The sequence below is a fragment of the Haliotis rubra genome, unplaced genomic scaffold (genome assembly GCF_003918875.1).
Source record: "Haliotis rubra isolate DU_JTF1 unplaced genomic scaffold, ASM391887v1 Scf533, whole genome shotgun sequence".
In the NCBI taxonomy this organism is placed as follows: Eukaryota; Metazoa; Mollusca; class Gastropoda; order Lepetellida; family Haliotidae; genus Haliotis; species Haliotis rubra.
This window is the reverse complement of record NW_025767228.1, coordinates 9,551-34,711: the sequence shown is the minus strand read 5'-3', so window position 1 is coordinate 34,711 and position 25,161 is coordinate 9,551. Positions and strand designations below refer to the sequence as shown.

Genomic DNA, 25,161 nt, shown 5'->3' with positions numbered 1-25,161 from the left:
TTATTTGTCTGCATCCCAGTGAATGCCACCTATTGCTCTCATTCGATTTGAATCGTTTTGACATGAGTTGACCAGGTTATAAACAAGATAATACAGGTAGATAGTTCCATATATTGAACGAGTTTCAAGTCCTCCTCTGGAAACGAAAATGTGACGAAAGATTAACTGGATACACTAATCAGGTTTTCAAAACCTATGCGACCACGTCCAGCTGTAGCCTTTACTTTACTTTTATTCTCAATAGACCACCAATGGTGGTATAAGAGTACATATCACACACATCAATTATTACATACAGTCAAAATGGCGGCGGAGGGTAACAATATATTGTAGAAAACCAGTTGTTGGTATAACATGTCTATTATCTAACTTTTGTCAGAAGAAAACATGGCGGAAAAGATGGGTTTTGATAGATATTTTGATGGCAGAACAGGTTTGAAATTGGCGGACCAAAATGTCGCTTACATTATAATAAAGGAGTTGTATATCCATATAACTTTCCCCGTTGTTAAGCACACCAACTTCTAAATGCCATCCAAAGAAGTTCACTATATATGGCTAGACCAGTATTTAACTGCGTACTATTTTCAGTTTTGATTAGACGAACGTTTGACTGCATCCTTTTATTTGCTTAGATTACACCATTGGCTGTGGAATGGTTCTGTTACTACATTGAGGTACCAAGGTGCTTTACTGTCACGTGCGTCTCCTCTATCTTTGGGTAGGAGCGAATTGGGTTCATGTAGGTGAAGTTCTTCAGTTAACAAATGTCATCGTCTTTATTAATTCAAAGAAACTACAGCTGTATTTTGATCACCCTGAAATACAATAAAGTGACATAAACATAAACGGTTAAGTTCCCATGCCTCATTTCTAATTTCTCAAACTATAACCAAACAGCGAGAGCTGATAATTATTTTTGAATTGTCTACATACGGCTCATTTATAGTGTCACATACTTCAAAACTCTCTGAATGTGATGTATATGTAATAAACTGAGCTTCAAAAGAAACGCAAGCTCCAATTTGTTTGAAATGTAAGTGTAATTCACCAATCCATTAAGTTGGAATTGAACTGATGGCGTACAATATGGCGTCACAAAACCATCAACAATGAACCTAAAACATGAATATTGCTCTTAGGCGACATATATTTCAATTCACACACTCATTCAGTGATGTTATTTTAGGATGATGGTTCGGATGTGGTTGATTGTCTTAGTGCTGGCCACTCATGGTGGAAATCGCCATGAAAATATACTCGTCACAATGCCTTATTTGTCATAGGTCCCTCCCGTTCATCTGGCACTTCCGACACATTTCTCACACATCATAATTCAAAGAAAACCATAGAAAAGAACCAGTCAGACTAGAAAATTCGGAAACTTTTGGAAGCAGTACACATCAAGAAGATACGATCCGCTCTCAACAGAGAAGAAGGATAGTACATTCCCAATGCCTACCATCACTTGATAAAGTAATCAATAATATTTCTTGTGTACATTATCTGTTTCAATTCAACTATGTACATCAAACCCATCTTTTGTATATACATCCACCTGGCCTCCTATAAATTCTAATTCAGTCCTTGTATATCACCCTTCTGGCTTCCAATCAACTTACTCAATCTCTTCTACAAGCGTTGTACATCAACCTCATCTATTGTATAAACAACTCATTCCCTATCTACTGTAACAACAACTCCTGTATATATTCTCTCAATTTGTTACTCATGTATCACTTGCTTGACAACGACATTAGAATCTATGTCGAAACGTCGCCTCCACAGAATAAAAGAAGTTGTATATCCAATATAATTTTCATTATTCTTCATCAACTCAACATCTAAAATGCCCATCAAAGAAACAATTCAATTGGTTGGTGTGATTTAGTTGGTTAAGACAATTCGAATCCAGTTATGTCAAAAAATATGTAATTCCTTAAGTCACATCACAAAATGAACGTTTCCGTCATTTCACGATATGACTATTGCATACGTGCAAATTGCAAGTCTACATCTCTATTAGATATTTTCTAAACGTCAAGTCATACACCGCCATTCGTGTGCAAGAACATTACTGAAAACCATTTAATACTATCCAGAAATTACGATGGCGACTGAGCTCCCGTTTGCAGTCGATCATGCGCAGACAGCACTGAATTGTGGGTAATATCGCTTTCTCGCTTTCTCGCTCTATCGCTTTCTCGCGTAATGGTATCGCTTTGTCGTCTCGTGCTATCGCTTTCTCGTCTCGTGTTATCGCTTTCCCGTCTCGCGTTATCGCTTTCTCGTCTCGCGCTATCGCTTTCTCGTCTCGTGCTATCGCTTTCTCGTCTCGTGTTATCGCTTTCTCGTCTCGTGATATCGCTTTCTCGCTTTCTCGCCTCCGAATTTTAAGGCGAGAAAGCGATGGTAATCAGCCACCATAAATTAGGGAACCCCAATATCTTAGTTAAGGAAAGAAAAGCAGTCAAAACACTGTCACTTCCTGCCCAGGACCCCAGGATGTCACACGCTAAGAGAAGTAAGCAACCTTCCCTCATGCACATATCAAGGAAAACACATGACAACAAGACGGTGTCTTTTCTACGGGAATCTCGGTATGTAGTCTTTGTTGTGTGGGTCTTTTCCCCATTAACTATACATTTTCAATCAAACTATGCATTTGTGAAGGCGGGAAGTGTATCGACCCAAATGTGCAGGTTTCGTTTTAATATTCTGCAATCCATTTTTAGTATTACCCGGTGGCCCGGCCCGGCCCGGCCCGACTTTTCTTGGCCCGACTTTTAGGCCATCCCCTATAGATCATATCTTCACTAAACACATGAAATATCCTGTATATGATCCACGCGGCGTAAATCTGGTAGCTAACGTACATGCTGAAAATACGTAATTAGCATCCATTATACGAGAAGCAGTTGCTAGGCAACTATGCTAGATTCAGCTATGACAGTTGCGAACAGGTAGGTGACTAACTTTGCCACACTGATGGTGTCGTGGCTCTGCGCTGTGTTAAAAGGACAGTCACTGCTGGCAGATGTCGCTCGTCTAACAAAGATGCTACACATTGTTTAAACCGTCGGTCGTTACAGTCGGAGAACACCACGTTACAGGTAACACATCTTTACTTGGTTCTAAACGTTCCTTCGCCTGGCTGTCGTTTTGTTTCACGGCGGTCTTTGGTCATGAAAGACTCGGTTTATGATGACTTACGTTTTGCCTTTTTCAAATTGCTCACCATTTTATACAGTTTGGTTATCCAGTGTCTAGTGAAAACTTCTTCATTTATGCCAGTGCCTGTTGTGTTAGCCTTGCTCCAAGGCTGTACTGAATGCTGAGCCCATGGAGGTATAGTAATTCTGTCCTTCGAGGAGGCAAGTCTAGATTATATTGAAATTATCATAACACGTCACAATTTAATTCTGGACTCACAAAAGTCCAGAAACTCTCCGCACTGTGGGCACTTTCTGACAAGGGATTTGACCTAATTAAACATGCAGTTGTTATGAATATATGCCAAGGATGAAAAAATGAAAAATTCTTTCGAAAACTTTAAATTTAAACTCGCTCGCCCATGGGCAGGCCCATGGGCGAACAGTGGCCCATGGTCGAGAATGTTTAATTTCGATCAGAATTCATGTTTTGGAGGTTGTAAATGAATGAGTGTATGTTTGTAAGCATCATGAAACAAATTTCAACTCATTTTGACTTAATTCGACTAATTTAGAGCGATATTAAAAAATCTCGCCCATGGGCGAAACACATTTTGGCCCATGGGCGAGAATATTGACTTTTACTCAAAATATATGTTTTTCCATGTTTTGGAAGTTGTAAATGAATGAATGTATGTTTATAAGTATCATGAAACAAAATTCAACTCATATTGACTTAATTCGACTAACTTAGAGCGATATTAAAAAATCTCGCCCATGGGCGAAAAACAGTTTGGCCCATGGGCAAGAATAATGACTTTTACTCAAAATATGTGTTTTTCCATGTTTTGGAGGTTGTAAATGAATGAGTGTATGTTTATAAGTACCATGAAACACAATTCAACTCATATTGACTTAATTCGACTAACTTAGAACGATATTAAAAAATCTCGCCCATGGGCGAAACACATTTTGGCCCATGGGCGAGAATATTGACTTTTACTCAAAATACATGATTTTCCATGTTTTGGAGGTTGTAAATGAATGAGTGTATGTTTATAAGTACCTTGAAACAAATTTCAACTCATTTTGACTCCATTTGACTAACTTAGAGCGATGTTAAAAAATCTCGCCCATGGGCGGAACACATTTTGGCCCATGGGCGAGAATATTGACTTTACTCAAAATATATGTTTTCTCAAAAATGATGTGTTTTCCATGTTTTGACTAACTTAGAGCGATTGTAAATGGGCGAAAACAGTTTGGCCCATGAATGAGTGTATGTTTGTAAATGCATCATGAAACAAATTTCAACTCATTTTGACTTAATTCGACTAATTTAGAGCGATATTAAAAAATCTCGCCCATGGGCGAAAAATAGGTTGGCCCATTGGCGAGAATAATTACTTTTACTCAAAATATATGTTTTCCATGTTTTTGGGGTATGGTGGTTTATCCCTTATTATAAACATATTAATTATTTCTTTAGCTCTCACCTACCTCATCATATGTAGTCACTAGGCACTTAAAACATTAGAAGTAATGCCATGAAATGTGGCTCGTCAATGGTATGCGTGTACGAACAGATAATATCAAAACATACACGTCAGAACAGTCAAAATTAAGAAATTGTTGAATATGAAATATTACTGTTAATTTGTAATTCTTGGAACATAAACAGTATTGTGAGAGCTTAAAAATGTAACTGCATTGAAATATGTCTTGTCAATCCTATTAACATTTGCCAATAACCACTTCCAAATAAAATAAATAGTCCATGCTGCTTCAGAACAAATAAAGGTCAATTAGGGAGCCCCAACTGGGTAATTAAGGAGAGAAGTCAATACACTGGCACTTCCTGCCCAGGACGTCACACATCACCACTCGGGAGCGAAGGGCCTTGTCAAACCTCCTCACAAAGGAAACAAAAAAGCATCAAAACTGTGTTTTTTATTCTACGTGACACTCGGTATGTCGTCATAGTATTCATTGTTGAATAACTTCTATCGTGGGCAACCCCACACTTGCGAGGTGTACCTACCCAGGTTCGCACGTTTCGTTTTAATATTTTGTGATCAATTATTTTGTAATTCCCGTCTGTCCGTCACGGCTATTCTTCGCCCGAGGTTTAAGGGAGTGAGTCTATTATATTAATTGTATTTTTATTGTGTCGTTTAACGAGCTGGACACGGAGTGCTGTTATCATGAATGTTATCATATATTAGTGGGATGCATTGATAGTAATGAAAACTTATAAGAAGATAGTGTACCTCAACATACAAACCTATCCCGATAGCTCTCATCGTCGCTCTCATGTCAATCCATTGTGACTGTTGCAGTCCTCCTGTACATCCTGTATATATAAGCAAGTTGGGGTTTTTTATTTAGGATTTATTATTGCTAAACACACATTTAACCGAGATGAAGAAGGGGGTCTCAAATTCCATGTATGCTTTTGCTCTCATAAGTAAGACATCCCATTTGTCAGACACGCCAATTATCAGACAACTTTGGATCAATCAGGCGTGACTGTGATTACAAACCTAGTTTTACCCAGTGGCGTAATAGACCCGTCCCATAGACTAACGAGATGTTTTCATATTAGTGGTTAGTGGTATATTTTAACACTAATTATGAGTTTGTTACTTTTGTGCAGAAATACTTTGATCAGAATACTAATATTAATTGACTTCGGCTTCTCACAGTTTGTGTTCATAATGTTCACTTTGATCAAAACAGGATTATAGATTTCCCATGTAACTAATTGAGTTACTCCCAGCGGTACAATGGTGGATACGAATGGCTGTTGGGCTTCCTCTGCTCCCCCTATGAATAACTGACAAGAAACTTGAAACCAAGATGGAGTAAACAGTTAAAACATAAACTCAATGAAGCTGCAGGTTTGCACATTAACAATAAAAAAAATCAAAACAACACAAATATTTAATAAGAATAAATAACCATCACTAAGCTATCGATAGTCACACATTCTATTGATGGATCGATAATGTTTCATTTCTACCATCGATTAATTGCTTTCGGAATAATTGCAATTCATCGATAGTTTGATGCATCATTACAGCCCTATTAATTATATGGCTTAATATATTCTTAAGCACATAACTTTGTTAAAGGTAACAGTGCAGTGTACCTGCATGCAACCAACCATAACTTATGTTGATTTGACGTGTCTGGGACGTCTAACTGATCGGAGGACACCAGAGAGTAAGTTGCATGCAATATTTTTAATATTGCCCTTGTGGATTGCCATTATGATTTGCACACATTATGTTTTGCAGACAGTGTACATCACTATCTATGTAATTGTATTATTGTTATGGAGCGGCATTGACATGCATGTTTATGTTTGTTTGCCAATCCCGTCATGATTACTTGAAGAAAACATGTTTAAACTATACATTGAACTATCCATGGTATTAATATGTAGTCTTTACATTAGGCAATGAGGAATACACAATATATTCAAGACTGAGTTTGATTTTACCTTTTTAAAAATTGTCAATATTTTGCAACAGCCGAAAAGATTTACCTTGACCTCGTTATGCACAGGTCGTGGATGTGGTCTCTCGGTATTTTAGAAACTATGTCGTTAAGACAGTTGAGAGTGTTGATCTGTATGCAGTCTTTCTGCATGCATTTTCACGAGATCCATTCTCCCCTTTTCCTCTTTTTCACTATGAACTTATAACCATTTACACAAAGGTATCTTTCACCACGAAATGTAGGGTGAGCTGAGTTAACACATTTTACATTTGGTAGAAAGATAGTGTCCTATTCCCTTAAAACAACACCGTCGTCACAACATCAAACATCCAAGGATTTTTACCTCGACCCAAAGGTCTAACCAGAGACCATATAATAGATCTATTATATGGTCTCTGGTCTAACTTACGGGTCTACCCAGTAGACATCAGTTGCTTGATAACGGTTTTAGCAGCTACGCCGAAACGGGGTGTCCCCAGTTTGCCAGCAGATATTTTTAAAGGTTTCAGGTCACTGAACCATGCTAATCTCTTGAAACAACAGGTGATACACTTTTTAGGCCTAAAATTATCCAGTTAGGCAGATACCGCTCATTAGGCTATGTGGGACTTCATGCCTCACTGGTTTTATGGGATTACGGTTCACCTTACCACTGCGCTGAGCCCGTGAACAGAGTTCACCTGAACTGACACTAACACGAGTGAGTCATTAAATTAATGATTGGTGTTATGTTTAAACTGAACACATCACTTATCTCGTTGACATATCAATCTGATAAGGTCATAACAGAACAACACAGAAATAACATTGATGTAGTTGCAGGGTCGTGGTTGTGTGAGACCTAAGAAAAACAAATATCGCCAGCTTGAAGAACGGCTAGGGTAGACTGCTGCAAGATGATGTCGAGACTCCACTTGCTTACGGTGTGTCTCACCTTGTGGGACTATGAATTATGATGTATGCTTGTGATATTGTGTATAATGTGATATTTTATAATAATGTATGTTTGTATCATGGTGGTAGTGCTAATATTGCCTAATGGTTGTATTTCATAATACTGTTGATGAGATTGATGATGATGATAATATGTATATTGACATAAATGAATGAATGAAGTCACAGCGTCAATTTTATGGGCAGCCAAAATATCCTGGACCATATTACAAACGGAACAACCTGCCCTGCACGCTCATTCATGTGTGTCCTCGTATCCCAGGTAACCCCCTGCTGCCTGTTGGGGGTACAGCGCCGAAACGCCGCTTACAATATAATAAAGAAGTTGTATATCCATATAACTTTCTCCGTTGTTCAAATTATCATGGTCTCAACAGATATTGCATTGTCATAAGAATTCAAGAGAGATTTTCAAGTTATTGTGTTGTCATCCACATGTTGATTTAGCTGGTTTCTTCCTCATTTCCAATTTCATCATTCTGAGTTTCACCTCACTTGAGTATTTCAGTGTGGCTCGCAAAGACGAGGTCACGGAGCGGAACGATGACGTTTAGTGTATCTCCGCGTTCAGTTACGTAATTTCCGCAAAGCGCCTGCGGCAATTTGCGTCGAAAAAGTCGTTGTGTCCCATCCGTTGGTCTTGTGTATTGGAGTTATACAGCCACGACTTTCAAGTGTATTTTGCTTTCCAAATATATACAATCCATTGATCACTCTGGGCTAGGTGTGAGATGTACAGGTGCTCGTGAGGGTGTTTTTTTAAAAAAGACTGACTGCGCTTATCGCGCAGCCAAATATCGTACATTCTAAGGAAATCTCGACTTGATTGTATTATAAGGTGTCGAAATGGTGTTAAATTCTCTTTTGTGCATCAACTTATTTGTCATGCAAAATTGGTGTGTATATATGTGTGATTGAACAACCCTGTTTACTGAGACAGGAATAGGAACTTTGACCTTTCTCAAGACGTGCACATTTATGCGTATATGCTCTTGAAAACCTTGTTTGGCAAGATGTGCTTTTCAATTTTGCTATTGTGTGCATGTTCATATTGTATTTCAGTTTTGAACATATGGTTTAAACATATTTATATTATCAGAGAATCTGGTTTGGTAAACAAGCAAAACATTGCTTTTATTAATACCTCACCGGTACATATAAAATATAACAGAATACACAAGAACTGGATAAACAAAAACGTCAAATTAATTCCTATCATAAGTAGTAGCAAACTGTCACTGACACCTTCGGCTAGGTGGATAAAACGGGACGCAAAAATCCTCGAATACACCGCATCACAATAGTAAACAGAATTTATCTTAACGAATGTTTAAAGACAGACAGACAGCTAGACATAGTTTATCAAAGTGCCCCATGTATGTAAACAAGATTTATAATACATATAACATAAACGCATAATGTTTTACATACATCCAGCCTTAACAGGCTTATGAAACACTGTTATCTAGAGGGTCAAAATATACATCATAGAAAGATTTTTATAAAACCATATTTATACATAACCTTAGGCAAAAATATCTTAAATCTCTCTTCATGTAAATATAGCTTGAAATTCAGTCATATATTTCACTAACAAGGTATTGACCAGTCGATTTGAACCACTGCTTCACGGTTTACTGACTGCCGTGGATGCACATTTTCAAGGGTACAGCTTCATTAAGCCTTATGCAACCAACCATAAAACGTGCTGTTTTAAGCGGTCTGTCTTTTGGGGGGTCTATCTTATGTACATTCACGTGACACATAAATAAACTATTTTGTCTGTCTTATTGGAAGATACCGTTTTCAATGGGGCGGGATATAAATGATTTATTCTGCCTAATGATTTGTACAACACCACCCAAGCAGTGCACAACCGTGCACCCGGCATACATTGTAATTTGTTCGGTTGTAGAAAAAAAGTCATAGGGAAAAAAGTAATAGATTTGGGTAGGAAAAAAAGTCATAGGAAAAAAGTCATAAACTCAAAAAAGGTCAGTATTGATGATGCATTTTTTTTAACAAGTCATAACAATATTATCATCAACAGCACTACCACATTTGAACCTAACTTATAAAATCAATGTAATCATTCAAGTAAAATACATGACATCAGAAAATGCACTGTCATCATAACACTTTGATCTGCAACAGCACTACATCAGTCAGTTGTCCCAGCATATTTTTATTATATTTAACCGAATGTTCCAGCCAATGCCATGAAGAGTTTGGATCACAGTCTGACGGCCAGCAAGTCTTATATTAGCTGCTAGAAGGGTTATCTCCCAATTGACAGACACCCAATTGACAGACACCCAGTTGACAGACACTGAACTAGAAGGTTAATTAGGGTAACACCTAAAGGTATAATGGAACAATCCACTGTCTAGTGAGTAGAGCAGGGTGAGCCTGAAACAGGTTCGTTACTGAGAAGTTTGATTGTGGGTAAATAGAACTTTGTTGTAATTAAATGATAAATGGTTTGTCTTCTCAAATTGATTTTACTATCAATTACTATCGAATATAAAAACAGCTTAGTCATTGAGAGGTTTGATTGTGTTTATTGATAGAAAAGCCCCCTCTCAATAATAGCATATGTACAACAGAAGTTAACTGAGAAAACGTTTTGTTGGAGAGATATAGATATGTACATATTTGAAAACATTCTAATTTGCAGTAAATGAAACACCTGCATTGCCATGTAAGATATGATTAATACCAATCAGTTTTCTAATTTTTACAATACTTTCTCAAGATTGTAACAGTTTGTGTCTTAGAGTAATATACAATGGACATTCAAAGAAGTAATGAAAAACATTCTCACATCCATGGCCACATTCACATGATGCGTCTTATTTTAAATATTTATTCTAAAAAAAATCGTAATTAAGTGCACTTGTCATGTATCTTAGTATTGTGTGCAAAACATATAATTTCTTTATTCCATATGAATAATATTTAGGTTCATATTTGTCTATTTGATTTATATGATACAACAGTGTCGCAATATCTAATAGCTAAGCTAATGTTTTCAATATGATGATGCCGACTCCCGTTAGACTAGAAGGTTAAGCCGAAATGTTTATGAAAATAAACTGTTTTTATATTGCAGCAATAAAAATTCAAATTACTGTCTTTTCGTCCATCTTTCAAAAAAAATAATATAGTTTCAGTTTGTTCCTGTGTTTTATTTGGACTATTCCATTATAATGTGTAGGTAACGGGTAGTAGATAATCTGTTCACTGAACCGTAAATGTTGTTGTTTTAAGGTGTCTGCAAACTGGCTGTCTGCGTAATGGGAGGACACCGCTAGAAGGGAGCCATTTGAGTAAGAGCATTAACTGATAATCCCATGAGTTCATTAATCGCTGTGATATCGTCAAGCTCAAAGCTAGTTAAATAAACAATCAGGTGACTTGTGACTTTTAATCCCACAATCTGTTCATCTCTCCTGTTTTGATAAGATCCAATTGCTTAAAGCGTCACACTAAAGGAATAATTAACTTGAAAGTGAAATAGTATAAACAAAGTAAATAACTGGAGGACATGATGTTTTATAATAGTTATTTTTTCTATGTCTTTTTTTTTTTCATGACTTTTTTTCCTATGACTTTTTTTCCGTCCACCATTTGTTCAAGGTCACGTGAATCAATCAGAGATGGACATTATTACATGAGGTAGGGTAAATGTGCATTGTACGTACGTGCTTAGGAACCTTGAACTTGCAGTTACATTTAATTATTTGCGTACAGATATTGGTCTAGAATAATTTATCGATTCGTTTAGTCTTGAAGATGTATTGATGCAGGGACTCCATTATGTTCTTGTTGACATTGTTGGTAGCTAGAGGTGTTCCTAATTTTCACAGTTTGGAGTGAGTGAGCGAGTAAGTTTAGTTTTAGGCTGCACTCAGCAATATTCCAGCTATATGGCGACGGTCTGTAAATAATCGAGTCTATACCAGACGATCCAGTGATCAACAAATTGAGCATCGATCTAAGCAGTTGGATGAGTCAGTTTAGTTTTACGCCACACTCAGCAATATTCCAACTATATGGCAGCGGTCTGTAAATAATCGAGCCTGGACCAGACAATCCAGTGATCAACAGCATGAACATCGATCAGCGCAATTGGGAACCGATGACATGTGTCAACCAAGCCAGCGAGCCTGACCACCCGATCCCGTTAGTCGCCTCTTACGATAAGCATGGGTTGCTGAAGATCAATTCTAACCCGGATCTTCACGGGTTCGGCGCAATCGGGAACCGATGACATGTGTCAATCAAGCCAGCGAGCCTGACCACCCGATCCCGGTAGTCACCTTTTACGATAAGCATGGGTTACTGAAGGCCAATTCTGACCCGGACCTTTACGGGTTTCACAGTTTTGTCTTCTTGAGAGGGTACGTATGTCTAAAAACATTTGAAGTAAATTTAGATACACCAGGTTTATAATAGTAGGATACTTGTGTTTTTAAGTGATGGCTAAATTTGTGCACAATCGCCAACGTATGAAAGGACCTTGTAAGTCCTTCTAGGGGTGGGTGGGGTGAAGGGGTGGTATGGGAGCATTGAGGGGGCAAGGCAGGCTGAGCGAGTGTAGTAATTGAGGGGCTATTGGCGGCCTTGACCGTGGAGTTTGTTATGGATGGTACTTGAGAGGCGGCGGGGTCGGTGGTGGCTGTAGGCGCGCGGACCTCGGAGGAGACAGTAGTTGTTGGGAGGTAGAGTTGATGTGAAAAAATGAAGGAATATAGAGGCGCGCGGACCTCTGAGAAGACAGGTGGTTGGAGAGAGAGGTGAAGTTGTAGATGGCTTGATAGTGAGCAGAAAGTGGATCGAGATTGCTAGGTTGAGAGGTGGGCGCGGACGTCGGAGAGGACAGTCACGCACATATGGGTGAATTTGGAGTGACTACATACCAATCCGTGAAAAATTAAGTAATGAAACAATAGGCGAAAGCTTTCAATACAACTGATAGCTCATGACAGGTAATTAATGACAGATGGTCGGATTGGGGTGTGCTGATAGCTATAGTCCGGGAAAGCCACTTTTAAGAGAACAAGAGTTGAAAATGGTTTGGCTCAACCGGCAATGGGTATGGTTGAGTGATCGTGTGAAAGTGGGTCTCCCGGCAATTCGCTATTAGCTAATCCATGTTACCGTAAATAATCCAGATTTTTTAATGTCTCTCTAAGTTAGTCGAATTAAGTCAAAATGAGTTGCAATTTGTGTCATGATGCTTATAAACATACACTCATTCATTTACAACCTCCCAAACATGACTTCTGATCGAAATTATACATTCTCGCCCATGGGCCAACCTCTTTTTCGCCCATGGGCGAGATTTTTTAATATCGCTCTAAGTTAGTCAAATTAAGTCAATATGAGTTGACTTCTGTTTCATGATACTTATAAACATACACTCATTCATTTACAACCTCCAAAACATGGAAAACATATACTTTGAATAAAAGTAAATATTCTCGCCCATGGGCCAACCTATTTTTCGCCCATGGGCGAGATTTTTTAACATCGTCTAAGTTAGTCAAATGGAGTCAAAATGAGTTGAAATTTGTTTCAAGGTACTTATAAACATACACTCATTCATTTACAACCTCCAAAACATGGAAAATCATGTATTTTGAGTAAAAGTCAATATTCTCGCCCATGGGCCAAAATGTGTTTCGCCGATGGGCGAGATTTTTTAATATCGTTCTAAGTTAGTCGAATTAAGTCAATGTGAGTTGAATTTTGTTTCATGATACTTATAAACATACACTCATTCGTTTACAACCTCCAAAACATGGAAAATCATGTATTTTGAGTAAAAGTCAATATTCTCGCCCATGGGCCAAAATGTGTTCCGCCCATGGGCGAGATTTTTTAACATCGCTCTAAGTTAGTCAAATGGAGTCAAAATGAGTTGAAATTTGTTTCAAGGTACTTATAAACATACACTCATTCATTTACAACCTCCAAAACATGGAAAATCATGTATTTTGAGTAAAAGTCAATATTCTCGCCCATGGGCCAAAATGTGTTTCGCCCATGGGCGAGATTTTTTAATATCGCTCTAAGTTAGTCAAATTAAGTCAAAATGAGTTGTGTCATGATGCTTATAAACATACACTCATTCATTTACAACCTTCAAAACATGGAAAAACATGTATTTTGAGTAAAAGTCAATATTCTCGCCCATGGGCCAACCTATTTTTCGCCCATGGGCGAGATGTTTTAACATCCATCTAAGTTAGTCGAACTAAGTCAATATGAGTTGAATTTTGTTTCATGGTACTTATAAACATACACTCATTCATTTACAACCTCCAAAACATGGAAAATCATGTATTTTAGTAAAAGCCAATATTCTCGCCCATGGGCCAAAATGTGTTTCGCCCATGGGCGAGATTTTTTAACATCGCTCTAAGTTAGTCAAATGGAGTCAAAATGAGTTGAATTTTGTTTCAAGGTACTTATAAACATACACTCATTCATTTACAACCTCCAAAACATGGAAAATCATGTATTTGATTAAAAGCCAATATTCTCGCCAATGGGCCAAAATGTGTTTCGCCCATGGGCGAGATTTTTTAATATCGCTCTAAATTAGTCAAATTAAGTTAAAATGAGTTGAAATTTGTGTCATGATGCTTATAAACATACACTCTTTCATTTACAACCTCAAAAACATGGGAAAACATGTATTTTGAGTAAAGGTCAATATTCTCGCCCATGGGCCAACCTATTTTTCGCCCATGGGCGAGATTTTTTAATATCGTTTTAAGTTAGTCGAATTAAGTCAATATGAGTTGAATTTTGTTTCATGGTACTTTTAAACATACACTCATTCATTTACAACCTCCAAAACATGGAAAAATCATGTATTTTGAGTAAAAGTCAATATTCTCGCCCATGGGCCAAAATGTGTTTCGCCCATGGGCGAGATTTTTAATATCGCTCTAAATTAGTCAAATTAAGTTAAAATGAGTTGAAATTTGTGTCATGATGCTTATAAACATACACTCATTCATTTACAACCTCAAAAACATGGGAAAACATGTATTTTGAGTAAAAGTCAATATTCTCGCCCATGGGCCAAAATGTTTTTCGCCCATGGGCGAGATTTTTTAATATCGTTCTAAGTTAGTCGAATTAAGTCAATATGAGTTGAATTTTGTTTCATGGTACTTATAAACATACACTCATTCATTTACAACCTCCAAAACATGGAAAATCATGTATTTTGAGTAAAAGTCAATATTCTCGCCCATGGGCCAAAATGTGTTTCGCCCATGGGCGAGATTTTTTAATATCGTTCTAAGTTAGTCGAATTAAGTCAATGTGAGTTGAATTTTGTTTCATGATACTTATAAACATACACTCATTCATTTACAACCTCCAAAACATGGAAAATCATGTATTTTGAGTAAAGTCAATATTCTCGCCCATGGGCCAAAATGTGTTTCGCCCATGGGCGAGATTTTTAATATCGCTCTAAGTTAGTCAAATTAAGTCAAAATGAGTTGTTTGTTTCATGATGCTTATAAACATACACTCATTCATTTACAACCTTCAAAACATGGAAAACATGTATTTTGAGTAAAAGTCAATATTCTCGCCCATGGGCCAACCTATTTTTCGCCCATGGGCGAGATGTTTTAATATCCATCTAAGTTAGTCGAACTAAGTCAATATGAGTTGAATTTTGTTTCATGGTACTTATAAACATACACTCATTCATTTACAACCTCCAAAACATGGAAAATCATGTATTTTAGTAAAGCCAATATTCTCGCCCATGGGCCAAAATGTGTTTCGCCCATGGGCGAGATTTTTTAACATCGCTCTAAGTTAGTCAAATGGAGTCAAAATGAGTTGAATTTTGTTTCAAGGTACTTATAAACATACACTCATTCATTTACAACCTCCAAAACATGGAAAATCATGTATTTGATTAAAAGCCAATATTCTCGCCAATGGGCCAAAATGTGTTTCGCCCATGGGCGAGATTTTTAATATCGCTCTAAATTAGTCAAATTAAGTTAAAATGAGTTGAAATTTGTGTCATGATGCTTATAAACATACACTCTTTCATTTACAACCTCAAAAACATGGGAAAACATGTATTTTGAGTAAAGGTCAATATTCTCGCCCATGGGCCAACCTATTTTTCGCCCATGGGCGAGATTTTTTAACATCGTTTTAAGTTAGTCGAATTAAGTCAATATGAGTTGAATTTTGTTTCATGGTACTTTTAAACATACCCTCATTCATTTACAACCTCCAAAACATGGAAAAACATATATTTTGAGTAAAAGTCAATATTCTCGCCCATGGGCCAAACTGTTTTTCGCCCATGGGCGAGATTTTTTAATATCGCTCTAAATTAGTCGAATTAAGGCAAAATGAGTTGAAATTTGTTTCATGATGCTTACAAACATACACTCATTCATTTACAACCTCCAAAACATGAATTCTGATCGAAATTGAACATTCTCGCCCATGGGCCTGCCCATGGGCGAGCGAGTTTAAATTTAAAGTTTTCGAAAGATTTTTTTTTCATTTTTTCATCCTTGGCATATATTCATAACCACTGTTTAATTTGGTCAAATCCCTTGTCAGAAAGTGCCCACAGTGCAGAGAGTTTCTGGACTTTTGTGAGTCCAGAATTAAATTGTGACGTGTTTCATTCAAACTATTAATTTTACCTTAGAGACTTGTGCAAGTTTACTATTGTTTCTACGTCTGTGCTATAGAAATATTATACGTCATTACAAATATATAGGAACACCTTTAATTAGTATTCGCATGAATCAGAGAGACAAGGTATCTACTAATTGCGGGGAAACTGTTAGATATATGTGGGTGGAGTTTTGTGCATGGTGCACGTACTACGAGTCTCCATCCACTGGCTGGCCGTGGCTAGCCTGGAGTGGATTATGAAACTGGTCAATAGTTCACGTTCGATCCAGTGTTGACCGTTCAGTACCCTGCTCATCAGCGACTCGCAGGGGAATACAATACACAGATCTCACGGTATTCAGTACACGAGTACATCAATACATATTATTAATACAATCATCAGCAGTACAAACTCAAACATTCTTCGCATTAAAATCGAGTGTGAGTTTTTTAGTATTCTCAGGCCAACGCAGTTATTCTGGTAATTAACTGTGTTTTGTTAACTGAATTCTGGGTTGTTTAAAGCACAATTTTGTCCACGGTCTTGGCGACAGAGAATGCATGCCATTGAGTGTGAGTGTGTCGTGCGGGCTGTCAGCGCAGACCACCTCACAAACCTTAACTAGATACAGGTTTACATGCATGAAGGGTCCACTGAAAAAAGGGCATTACTGAGATAAATACATCTCGACCACTGGTCTATATACACTGAAATAAATCTTGTATTCGACATCTCGACCAGCGGTGAATATACATTGAGATAAATCTTGTATTCGACATGTCGACCAGCGGTCAATATACATTGAGATAAATCTTGTATTCGACATGTCGACCAGCGGTCAATATACATTGAAATGAAGCTTGTATTCGACATGTCGACCAGCGGTCACTATACATTGAGATAAATCTTGCATTCGACATGTCGACCAGCGGTCAATATACATTGAAATGAAGCTTGTATTCGACATCTCGACCAGCGGTCAATATACATTGAGATAAATCTTGTATTCGACATGTCGACCAGCGGTCAATATACATTGAGATAAATCTTGTATTCGACATGTCGACCAGCGGTCAATATACATTAAGATAAATCTTGCATTCGACATCTCGACCAGCGGTCAATATACATTGAGATAAATCTTGTATTCGACATGTCGACCAGCGGTCAATATACATTTAGATAAATCTTGTAATCGACATCTCGACCAGCGGTCAATAGACTTTGAAATGAAGCTTGTATTCGACAAGTCGACCAGCGGTCAATATACTTTGAAATGAAGCTTGTATTCGACATGTCGACCAGCGGTCACTATACATTGAGATAAATCTTGTATTCGACATGTCGACCAGCGGTCAATTTACATTGAAATGAAGCTTGTATTCGACATCTCGACCAGCGGTCAATATACATTGAGATAAATCTTGTATTCGACATCTCGACCAGCGGTCAATATACATTGAAATGAAGCTTGTATTCGACATGACGACCAGCGGTCACTATACATTGAGATAAATCTTGTATTCGACATGTCGACCAGCGGTCAATATACTTTGAAATGAAGCTTGTATTCGACATGTCGACCAGCGGTCAATATACATTGAAATGAAGCTTGTATTCGACATGTCGACCAGCGGTCAATATACATTGAAATGAAGCTTGTATTCGACATGTCGACCAGCGGTCAATATACATTGAAATGAAGCTTGTATTCGACATGTCGACCAGCGGTCAATATACATTGAAATGAAGCTTGTATTCGACATGTCGACCAGCGGTCAATATACATTGAAATGAAGCTTGTATTCGACATGTCGACCAGCTTACCCAATGGGGCCATTCTCACTTACTCACTCTCACTAGATCTTCCACAGTACTATAACATGATCTTATCTTGTACTGCTGCAATTGTCAACTACATGTTATTTTACATCATTACATTACACATTAGTAGTACCCAGTGAGAGGAGATACACAATCTGTATACTCAGTCACAGACAGATCACCAGCATGAAGTCTGGTCTTGAAGGTGAGAAAAAGGTAAATTACTAGTATGTCATGCGAAAATTAATCAATTTATCTGCTAGTGTATTTTGCGAAACAGTTAACACACGGATTTCATCCCTTTCTACGGAAGTCCCAAAACATTTCAAGTAAAGTTAAGTCTACCAGGTTTTTAATCGTAGTATTTTTGTATTTTTAAGGTATGGCTAACTCTCAGCATAAACGCCAGCGACTGAAGGGATTGTGTAAATCCAGCTAGGGTCCACGCTGGTAGCAAAAGTAATTTAAGTCCCATGGACCCTAGTGTGGGGATCTACCTTCTGTTGCTGGCGACCAATAGCCCATTTTTACATTGTATTGTCAAAAAATTTTTCTACTTTTAAAGATATACGCTAGCTAGTTTTAATAAGTCATTTTGTGATAATCTGTCCTTCGTTGACAGGGTTTTATATATTATATGTATGTATTATGAATTTACAACTAGTCACGATGTGGTTGAAATATTGCCGATGTGACTTTAAATGTTAACTCACTCACTCACTCATCCCTTTTCTATAAACAAATGCGTCTAACAAAACCATGTACCGTGTTGTATGTTCCAGAGACTATGTCAGCATGAGGAAGCCGTGGAGTAGATGCCGACGGGGTGTGGCGAGGGCGTGGCGCTATCTGAACAGGAGATTCAGCATCAACGTGATGCTGTGTGTGTGCATCACCGCATCCCTCGTCATCATGCTGGTCAACATACACGGTAACAATACCGCGCCATATGGCATCATGTATGGGATACAGAGGATGGTGACCTCACGATGTAGCACGAACACATCTTCACTGAATACGTACAGTAGTTGGCCTTAAGTGAGTCATCATTAATGCAATTCCCATGTTAGTAAACTCTTGCAAGAATAATTTTCATAATTTAGTTTCGGTCGAAACTTTTAATACTTATCTACCAGCTGGGAAATCATCTCAGCTATACATACACATACTTTCCATTCAATTTTCCGATTATTATTAAGAAAACTGCAGCTATTTAAACAAAATGTATCAGACATACCAATCAGGTTTAACATTGCTGTCTATGGGATAGATTAAAAGTTGTACTTATATATGGTGCTTAATCAGGTGTCATTCGATAACTAATCAACGGAAACATGAAAGAAAATTATGTACACGTAGCTGAAGATGATTTCCAGGATGTTTGCACAATGTCAAAATAAAATGACTTCTACTCAATTTGCGAACATTATGCTTGCAACAGTTAATAAACATGTAGTCTATGGAAATTTCACTAATGATGACTCACTTATGGCCAACTACTGTATACATAACACAAAGAATAGGGCGTCAAAGTATCAATACAGTGTGTGAAATAACCACTGGCCCGCCAGCCTGTGGCCAGTAAAAATCCAGTCGGGCCAGTAAATCTCCACAGCCACTGGCCCGAATTGCTAGTGAATTTTCATGGGGTCATTTTGTAAATATGTCACTCTCTCGAACTTGTTAAGTTATAATACATTTTTAAATCATGCAGAATTATGGCCTGATTAAGATGTTCATGATATTAGCAACTTAATGATGAAATCCGTGTCATGCCGACAATATCTTATTCTCACCTATTTTTGTAATCTTTTGTGTCTACACTCAAATTTGGGGCTAGTGAATTATTGTGTAGGCTAGTAACTTTCAGGCAGAGCTAGCCCGACTGGCTAGCAAATTATTTCGTATCAATACCTTTGTCACTCATTTGGATTCCGCGTGGTGTACCACTCTTTGGACTATTCATGGTAACTCCTACACTTACGAACTGCATTGTGGGATCTTCCGGCCATGGTGAACATGATCAAGCCACTTTATAGACTCGAGCCTCATGGGCAGCTCTGTAGTATTAGGTTCCCTGTTGTTAGTTGGTAGGTCAAACTAGCGTCAGCTCGCATGAAGGACAAGCGAGTACACGCAGGTATAATACGTTACTACACATCTTTTGGTTTACATGGTCTGTGAAGCTGATGCAGACAGCAGATGTTCCACAGGGTGTAGTGTGTGCACGTGTAGCCCTACATCCCTGTTCTTTGTGATCTGGTTACCATGGCAACATGCACATTGCGTGTCAAATGCACTCCTAGTCCCATCTAGCTTTAATCCAGCACTTCAGGAGCAATCTGTGACCACATATACCTTTCGCCATACGTCAGATAACACAGTCAGATGTGTCTCTATCTGCATTATGTCGATCTGTCGTAAACTAATGTGAGTGACATCAAATAAATATGGGCTTCTCTTTACAGAGTCCCAGAATTTACCAGTTAGTCATGAGCTCAAAGGTCGCTTTAGTGACGTCATGGCAATGTTCCGGAATCATACAGTAAGTACCAAATCCACTGACGTCACGTAGTAAAACACGATTTGGGTGAATCTTCAATGAATATTCATGAAACATATATCTCATGACGGAATGGCTACATATTGTTTGTCCTCAGTTGCATGGACATATCGTTAATAGGCATACCGAAAGATCTAGACCAAGAATACATGATAGACAGACTGACGCATTCCGCGTGACCATCTTATATTCCGGGTATGTGAGGGGTTGGCTGTAGGGTGGACATGGTGGGAATGGGGTATGCACGCCCGGAATTTACTGGAAAATAGTTTTAATGGTGGAACATATTAAGATTGCCTCGACTGTTCTTTTCAGACGAAACGAATCAATGTTTTGAAGCAGCGTGTCTCCATTATAACGTGGGATAACTGCAAGCAAGATTATGACTAATACTAGCCTAAGTTCCTGACCTAGTTTGTGATATACGTCACTTCCGTTGTTCTTCCATGACGATTATGAAATGATTATGAAAAGAGACGATCAACTCTGGTGTTGCACTGAGCTATACACGTAGCGCCTTCTCTTGGACAATAGCCCAAAACGTGCAATACAAATATTGTTGTATCATTTACGACTCACCTTTGAATTTGTTTAGCCCTGTGTGTAACATTTGCTCCGTCAATTACCAATATTGTCCCGATGAGGACACGACGGCTTGTTTGTAAACCAGGCGCGGCAACATCCAGGTGTTGATTACCAAACAAACAACAAACCTTTGTCCAGGTCAGCTGACCCACAAGATAGGGCCTATATTCATTCCAGGCCAACCTGTCTCGTCGCCCAACTATAAAGATGTCTGACCACTGACGTGAAGCTGAAGGTACACAGTCAGGTTAATGTTAATACCCAACTTGCATTGTGGCCAACTTGTCAGATCGCCGGCTGACAGGTACCCGTGAGGTGATACATGTATAGTTATGTGATTATTCATTGTCATCTGTCTTACGCATCCTTGAGGGGAAAATGGTATAGTTGAATTCGCTAAACCGTTTAGATCATCCGAACAGCACAAATAGATAGATTAAATGGAAACTTATATGGACATATATGTTCTTGTTACTTACTAGTAATGCTGACGTAAATATTCCGATTGTATTTTATATTTTTCAAAAAATACCTTTTTTGGGCAAGAATATTATTTCGTAAAGCAGTTTGGTGCACGCCCAGTGGACGGCATGCATATTGTTTGTAAGAACTAAAGATGCTGTTGGACGGGACTACGGTCAGGCTCGGTGACGGCGCTGATTTCTTACCATAGCACCCCGGATCCTTGTGATCGTTGTGGTCGATGTGATCGTTGTGATAGTTGTGGTCGTTGTGATCATTGTGATCGTTGTGGTCGTTGTGATCGTTGTGGTCATTGTGATCGTTGTTCACAATATCAGTCACTAGGCTGCCTGGCGCAGACTCCATGATATATGTTTATTGATTTACCGACATATTGTTGAAATAGTGCTGCCATAAACAAAACGAAAGAAAACGAAGGGATTTGTTTCGAATGAAAACAGTTTGCATGCCGTCAGTTAGACAAGCAGAGTTAGCTCCCTTCACGACCCCCCCTACTAATCTTGCTGGACAAATATGACTCTCACAATGAGGGTTTAAGCTCACACAATGTACGAAAACTGCATGTCTTGTGTTAAAAGCCTAGGAGGACAGAACGATAAATACGGTCCTTCATTCAACTATTGCACTTTATGTTCTGGTAACACTGTCGTGGTATACTTGATATATATGTGCGTTTTATAGTAGTAATCTGTAGTCGGCGAAGTCGTGAATCTATGTTACTTCTTGCCGAAACCTTGGTACCAAAATTGTCACTATCATAGAACTACGAAGGTACCTCATTACTTAAATTGGCAGGACGCCTTGTCGTATTTTTAACAGCTACATTTCACAGTATATTACATACATAGTTGCACATAGAGTTCATGTAAATTCTAAGTATTTATTTTGGCAGGAAACTGTCTTCGGAGGTGAATCATGTTCCATGTTCTACACTGTTCATTCACCAAAGCCTTATCTTCCTAAATATAGCACTTAAGATTGAATGCGAACTGGATCTATGTCTTAATGTGAAATATGCGGACGACGCTGCAGACATTGCTTTATTGAATTGTTCTCACGCCTCGGGGTAGCCAAGTGGTTAAAGCGTTGGCTCGTCACGCCGAAGACCCGAGTTCGATTCCCCACATGAGTACAATGTGTGAAACCCATTTCTGGTGTCCCCCGCCGTCATATTGCTGGAATATTGCTAAAAGCGGCGTAAAACCATACTCAATCACTCTCAAGAAGCTGCTGTCGATCAGAAATCTCTTATCTTACAGATTGGTGTCAGAACAAATATATTCTCTTAAATGTTAAGAAAACAAAATAAATGATATTTGATGTTATCTTATCTTATCTAAACACCATAACCGAAGACCCGCGTTCGATTTCCCACATGGGTACAATGTGTGAAGCCCATTTCTGGTGTCCCCCGCCGTGATGTTGCTGGAATATTGCTAAAAGCGGTGTAAAACCATAATCACTCACCCACTCTTTCATGTCATCTATGTATGTTAGAGTTATGTAGAAGGTGTTGATTAACTGATGAATATGTTATGTGATTTTTTATCTTTGCAGCACAGCACCCAAGGATTCCAGATCAAAGAAGTTAAGAAGGAGAACCTGAGTTACTACGACCTGTTTCCGGTAGGCCGACGCTTTATGGTCAGGGAGCAGCAAGTGCAGGATGGGTGTCGGGGACGGGAGACGGAACTCAGAGGGTTGACCTCGGAGAAGTGGGCATTGGAGCGGATAGAGGTGGACACTGCCCGGGGAACATTGTACTGTCCACTGCTCAAGGTCGGTTCAACATACTGGAGGAGAATATTCTATGCAATGAGACAAAATGCAACAATAAACACTCCCTATGACATCAGCATCAACAAAGCGCTGATGTCGAAACGAGAGACGCTGCAGAAACTGCTACCTTTGAATAGCTCATCAACACAACAGTACTTGAAAGAATCGGTCAATATAATGTTTGTTCGTGAGCCATTCTCGAGGTTAATCTCAGGATACGTGGACAAGTTGTTCGCGCCAAATCCCTACTTTTGGACTCACATCGGCAAATTCATCATATCAAATTACAGGAAAGATCCGAGTCCACAAAGTCTTCGCTGTGGCCATGACGTCACGTTCCCTGAGTTTGTGCAATATGTGGTGGACACGGAAGCAAGGAATGACACCCATCGGGACGCACACTTCACCCCCACATATGACCAGTGCAAACCCTGTCAGGTGCCCTACAACATCATCGGCAAGATGGAAACATTCAAGGATGACACAGCATTCATACTGAACGCTCTTGGGTACAACGTCAGTTCAAATTCGCTGAAGTTTTGGTCATCGAAAGCCGAAGAGGACGCGGTCATTGATTCAACGCTTAGTCCTTTTGGGTGGAAAATGAACATTCAAAAGTGTATGTCATTTTACGAAGCAGCTAAACGTATCTGGCACAAAATGCAAATTCGGGGAATTGTGAGGAAGGATTATGCAATGCCTTTCACTGAAAGGAGTCTCAAGACGACATCCTCCCGGCAATTTATCAAAGCTCTGTTAAACGGGCGGGGTTCAGATGATGGCCATAGTTTTCTTAAGCATCAAAAACAGGAAGTCTTACAGAGAGCATTTCAGCTTGTTCCACAGGACGACCTTGAGAAAATCAGAAAATTATTCAAGCCTGATTTTGAACTATTTGGATATGACATGTACCCAAAGCATATCTTTCCAGATAATCCGCCACACTCGGGAAGTAATTGGTTGTTTAATTTATCAAGTGTATGATGAGTGTCTGTGTATCTATCCACACTGTCGGTTGCTATTTTTTGAACATACAGTTTGCTCTCTACAAGTATGTGTTAATAAATTAAGTTTGAGGTATTTTTGAACAACACCTCACTTACACACGGCCTGTCAGGTTGTGGTAATGTAAGTCTCAAGTGAAATTCTCTCACTTGATGCTCGTCAAGCTGTAACCCTCATCAGGTAGAACCTGGGACTATATTAATAGGCCCTATGCACGACTCACAAACGCAGCTCTACACAATCAATATTTGTACACACAAGACGTCTACGCCCCCCGTGCAGGAACACTAAAGGAAAGAATTTCTTCACCTGCTTCCAAACTGTATTTATCTGTCTATAAAAGCAATCGACACTTATCTTACCCAGGGTCTATATACATTCATCTGCTCAGCTGATTTGTGAATCGTTCCCAAATAAAATCGCCCCTGGATCGCTGTAGAGAGGTTTATGCAATTTTATGCCGTACCTGCAATCACTCGTTACTGGTCCAAGATACGTTCTCAAAACCTCAACATGACGTCATAACATCCTTAATTGTAGAAGAATATATACAGCATGTCTGTAGACGTTGGAATCTGGAACAAGGGGAGCCACTGACTGCAAGCTGAGGTCGCTATATCGTTTTA

General features: G+C 38.7%; 1 protein-coding gene across 1 annotated transcript; it reads left to right on the top strand.

Moving 5' to 3' along the window:
* Positions 1-16,421: 16,421 nt before the first annotated feature.
* On the top strand, positions 16,422-24,595 carry LOC124253155 (carbohydrate sulfotransferase 11-like). The gene is made up of 4 exons (XM_046686872.1): positions 16,422-16,439; positions 17,649-17,694; positions 19,399-19,406; positions 23,309-24,595. The coding sequence occupies exons 1-4, from the start codon at positions 16,422-16,424 to the stop codon at positions 24,512-24,514; spliced, it is 1,278 nt and encodes a 425-aa protein (XP_046542828.1). The 3' UTR covers positions 24,515-24,595.
* The last annotated feature ends 566 nt before the right edge of the window (positions 24,596-25,161 follow it).